This window comes from Anopheles aquasalis, chromosome 3 (assembly GCF_943734665.1).
Source record: "Anopheles aquasalis chromosome 3, idAnoAquaMG_Q_19, whole genome shotgun sequence".
NCBI classification, from domain to species: domain Eukaryota; kingdom Metazoa; phylum Arthropoda; class Insecta; order Diptera; family Culicidae; genus Anopheles; species Anopheles aquasalis.
Window position 1 is genome coordinate 46,826,564 of NC_064878.1, and position 5,000 is coordinate 46,831,563.

The following is a 5,000-nucleotide window of genomic DNA, read 5'->3' on the forward strand; positions in this document are numbered from 1 at the left end:
TCGACATCGCTCGGTGCTAGTGGTTTAAAGCGGAAAACGGAATCCATTCAAAGCCTGACGAACGCTAGTGCGGAGCTGGGGCCCGTGTTTCAGAGTGAAGCCGCTAAACAGATCATTAACGAGATGGCTGCAACGGGTGGTGGTGGTCCTGGTAGTGCGCTCGGGGAGACCCCCAGTGGTGATTCGGCTGGTAGTAGCAGTGGTGGTGAGGCGAAAGGAATCTCAGCTGAACAGCAACAGCAGGCGGCAATGCAAAAGCAACGCGCCGAAACCCAGGCACGGCATCGACGGCCGGTACCGAAGGATAAGCGACGTCACCATACGGCTCCCCATCACGTAAACGCCAAGTCCATCGAATTGATGCACAGCGAGAACGATATGAACAAGAATGTAAGTTTTTTGTGCCGTGCCAAAAAGGGAGGCGTTTGATGACGATCTTATGCTGTACTTCTCTCCCACAGAATGTCAATTGGCGCGCGAGGGATGACGTCGATCTGGAAGTGACGATACGACCGCGCTCGAACGCCCCGGACGTGGTACGATCGGCGTTGGGTCCTCGAGAGAAAATTTCCGAGCACACGATCGATAAACTGTTGGCAGCACCGAGCAAGATCCTTATACCGGAGCGCTACGTCCCGGAGCAAACGCCCGAACTGTCGCCAGAGGAGAAACGGCGGCGCCAGGAGAAGGTGGAAGCGATCAAAAAGATGCTCTCCGACACACCGATCGGTAGTGGTGCTAATGTAAGTGTTAAACTCGGCACACTTTGCACTGTAGGCAGTAGGAGTGGGATACTAACCTGTTTTTTTTTCCTTTCTAATCTCTAAAGGAACCAGGTACAAATCCGGCTCCGAACGCAGAGAAAAAGCAACGCGAGCATCTTATCCAGCTGAACCAGATTCTTGCCCAGCAGGTTATGCAGATGAGTAAGATCGTTGCAGGTAAGTCACTAGCGGACCCCCGCAATGGTAATGGTCTACAGATGACGTCGAGAACGTTGAATAATGAGCAATGTTTTCATGTTTGATGTGTGCCATGGGTGTACCTACTTTGAAACACTATAGCTGTTTAGAGATTGAGCACTTAGTGGTAGTTTTGGTGTTGAATATTGGATTATACGTACTATATTCGCTATAAATGTGTTAATTAGAGTAATTTTATTTGATACAAGAATATTTTAATTCCATGTTTTAGCAGGAAGATCGTACACATGCTATATGAAAATGTTTTAAAGCTAGCAAGTTCATGGAAGATTTAGATTGTACTGTGTCCTAAGCTCTTCGATGCATCATATTACGTTAAATTACAATGTTACATTCTAAACGAACAATGCATGAAATCGAACAAATCGTCTATAGACTTCCACGCTAGAAATTTTAGATTTTTTTTTATTCCTTGCTTAGATGATAGTGATGCTCTTCTTTTATCATTTAATGCGCATCCTTTATGATTATGCTTTACGTTTTTTGTTTTATTATTTTTTTTTCTTTCTTCTTATTTACTCCAGGCAATCCCAGTCATCATACAGCAACTAATGCACAAAAATAGTAGAATATTGCAGCTTGCCTTGCATTACACCTCTGATAAGATTAGATGTTGTGTGTGTTGTGTTGCATTGACCGTGAGCGCAAAGGCCATGGGCACGTGTAGTTTGTGCCAGCGATTCTTGTTGCCACTTTGTGCCACCGAAATAATTCACTGGGGGTTCTCGACCGGACGCTGCCGTGCAACGCATGCAAATCAAATGTCTATTTTGTGCTCGCACCATCACCAACACTACCACTTCCACCACCATTTGTTCGTTGTTACCATCCGGAATACATCCATTGTGCATCCATCCATGCAAAACTTCATTCACATGATGATCCGTTTACTAATAACTACTGCCACTGAAGAAACACTTTTAATTCATTTCCTGCCACACACAAAACAAATGCGTTTGCGTACGGTGACAATCTTTCACAAAAAAAACACATTCATGCAGAGGATCAAAAGATGGGCAACTTTACTGCGACCGACGACGAACGCACAGGTTTGTACTGGTTTCACAGGAGCGGACGGGTAGTACAGCTGGGAAAGAGATTAGGTTACCAGCGCATAGAAAAATATTCTCTCTGAACTCGGTTCTTCAGCAATGAAGACAGCACCGAAAGGAACCTCCTTTAAATAATTCGTTGCGAAAGGAAGTTCAATGTGATAATGATGGGCCTCATCGATCAAACGTGTGAAAGTGTTACGAAATCATTAATCATCCATTCAATGACACGTACACGATCATCTTCTCATGCTAAGCATTCCTGTTTCCCGAGGCGGCGGTGCATTTGTCCTAGTGATGCGAATGTGCCGCGTGGGAGTTCATCATCCATACATCAGAGGATGTTGCATGTCGTTTGTTGCGATTTTTTTAAAATAAAGATCAAGCCCTTTAATTTCTATGCATGGTTTCGGCTTTGTCAAGCGTAAATCCGTAGCCTGTTCACTAATGAAATGTTTTTTTTTCTATTCTTTTTTTTCTTCTTTGGTTTTCCCCCACAAAACGGTGCAACTACACGTACACAGAAAACTCCTCGGCCGTGCTTCCATCGAAAATCAAGCGCACCAGCAGCGCCCTCAGTGCGGTGGCAGCAGGGAACAGTAAAGTGTCCCACGACGAAAAAGATCATTACGAATCGGACCTAGAGGACTACGATACGGATTCGCCGGCGGAACCACTTCCCCTGTATCAGCAGCGTGAGAATTACTTTACCTAAGCCTCACACAGACTCCAACCGCGATAATTAGGGAGGAAAATATCAGTTGACTTCCGTCCGTGTCTTAGTAGCGAATCTTCCTATGGGAACCGTAATGCAAACACTTACACGATAAGAGCTTCGTTGAGACGGACAAGGCAATACGGTGAAACGCGTACGATCTTCCAGGCAAATCTGTATTCCAGCCCTAGGCGCTATTTGCTGATACCGATCACGATGGCCCCAGATTGATTAGATAGAAACTATTTAAAACAGTTTCATCCCGATACTGACCGCCGCTACTTTTTAGCCATTACCAATTCCTTTCGGACGCTCTTCAGTCGAAAGGGAATGCTGGCCATGCGTGGGGGCTTTGCATGTTACCGCTGTGTTCATAAATCACTTATGCTACGAAGGACTAGTGAGGTCGTACTTCTTGGCCTGAAGGCGGTTATACCAGTGAATTATTGTCGAACCAAATAAGTATCACCTGACTATGCTAGCGGGAGCAAGGGTAAGGCTACTCCACCTAACCCTCAGCACCATATGTAGTACTGAGCGTGCGGGCAATCATTAGGGAAAGTATCTTGGTACTGCCATCGCCAACCGGTTTCTTATCTAATCATGACGCCCATTACTTATGAGAATCGTCTATACTGGCGCATTGTTAGCAAACCTACTAGACACGATCTTAGCGTTCGTGGTTCATTGGATCGAATGTCCTGTAACATGGCAAGCTGAAAAGCTTTCATTTGGTTGTGTTTTCTAAACATCAAACATAAATTAGCTCATTTTGTGATCGTATAACTACAGCAGCCAAGTGCAGCGATTGATCGATCACGGCTGCACCTCGATCCAATTAAGCAGGCATTTTTTTGGCGTTTAATTTTTGCTATGAAAAAGGCGAAAACAAAGTACTTGAAACACAGTGAGAGCGATACACGGAGGCGGCAAATATTCAGATTAATGGAATATAAAACATACATTCGTACCGACAACGCATTACCTGCCTAACTACGACTTATACTATTACCGGAAAATTAGTGCATCAATTATCAAGTATTAGCGATAAACAGAGTGGAGGCGGAGTTTTGGAAGTAGAGCAAAAGAAGAAAAACAAATATCATAAATCATCCTAACCACACAAACACACCACACCAAGAGCTTCTCTGAGCGATAGCTTTCGCTCGACCCGAGTAGAATGTTAAGAGCACTACTTCTTCCCCGAAAAATCATATCATAATCGCAATCGGCTTTAACAAAAGAAATCGTGTAACATTCAAGCTCGTATCCAGCTTCTCATTCGCGGTGCAGACCAGCGCGTTTTGAAGACTCGTTACTGTGCGATGATCCTTTGCTCCTTTGCGGGTTAAAACCATAAATCGTCCTCGCATTTGCTCAAGAAGAAGGGAAAGGAAAGAACATGGTTGAAAATTAAGAAAGGAATATATTCGTACGGCTGTAGTCAATTATGGATTGTTGGGATGCATAGCGGAGAAGCCTATTGATCGATATTTTCCGCTTCGTTGTTGTTTTCCCCAAACCATATCATACCCACGATAAAACAGCTCGCTCGAGTACAGAATCGTGTCAATCGAAAATCGTCTCGAAGAAAGGCAGTGCCGAAGTTGATAGCAATGTGTGTAAGCTAGCAAGCTGACTGGAGGGGGGAGATAAATTACTCAATGAACGTAATCCATACCTTTATCGCAGCCATATTACGACTTTTGAACTAATCGCAAAGTTTAGACATAAAAATTAACCCCAAACAGTAAAATCGTGTAGCAATTATCGAAATCCGTAGCTCGGTACACACTTACTCGGTACAGCAACTCACGCATCAAGCAATAGTCCAGCACAGACCGACCGTTACACTAGCCCATAAACACACCTAACCAACAATCCACCAAAAAACACCATCAGCATAGAGAGGATGGTCACAAGTTAGTGCCACCGGTCGCATACAATTATTTGCTCAGTCAATTTGTCGAAAAAAGAAAAACGATGGTGATGATCGGTCTATTCGGTTGTTAATCGCAGGGGGTTGTTTGAGGTGGGATGAAGAGCTGGATCGACGACAAACGCAGTATTCTAAATTGTCAATAGGGTGCAAGAGTCAAGCAGGGGGGCGTGATACCGGACATCACACCAGATGGGCTCTGACCGCAGAATTCTTGTGATAATTCGATGTGTTCCGGTTCGCTTCGTTCCGTTCAGTATCACTCACAGTACAGTTTGGGTAGCTTTTGGGAAGCGATGCCATAATGTAAG

At 44.5% G+C, this 5,000-nt stretch overlaps 1 protein-coding gene across 1 annotated transcript in view; it reads left to right on the plus strand.

Moving 5' to 3' along the window:
• LOC126576697 (uncharacterized) overlaps nucleotides 1-5,000 on the plus strand; it is a 20,985-nt gene that overhangs the window by 15,634 nt on the left and 351 nt on the right. Inside the window, exons 11-15 of the mRNA XM_050238003.1 lie at nucleotides 1-390; nucleotides 462-743; nucleotides 830-941; nucleotides 1,985-2,032; nucleotides 2,560-5,000. The exon at nucleotides 1-390 is cut by the window's left edge and continues 1,242 nt beyond it; the exon at nucleotides 2,560-5,000 is cut by the window's right edge and continues 351 nt beyond it. Coding sequence (XP_050093960.1) covers nucleotides 1-390; nucleotides 462-743; nucleotides 830-941; nucleotides 1,985-2,032; nucleotides 2,560-2,750 — 1,023 coding nt within the window. The 3' untranslated portion in view covers nucleotides 2,751-5,000. The remainder of the gene's footprint in view (nucleotides 391-461; nucleotides 744-829; nucleotides 942-1,984; nucleotides 2,033-2,559) is intronic.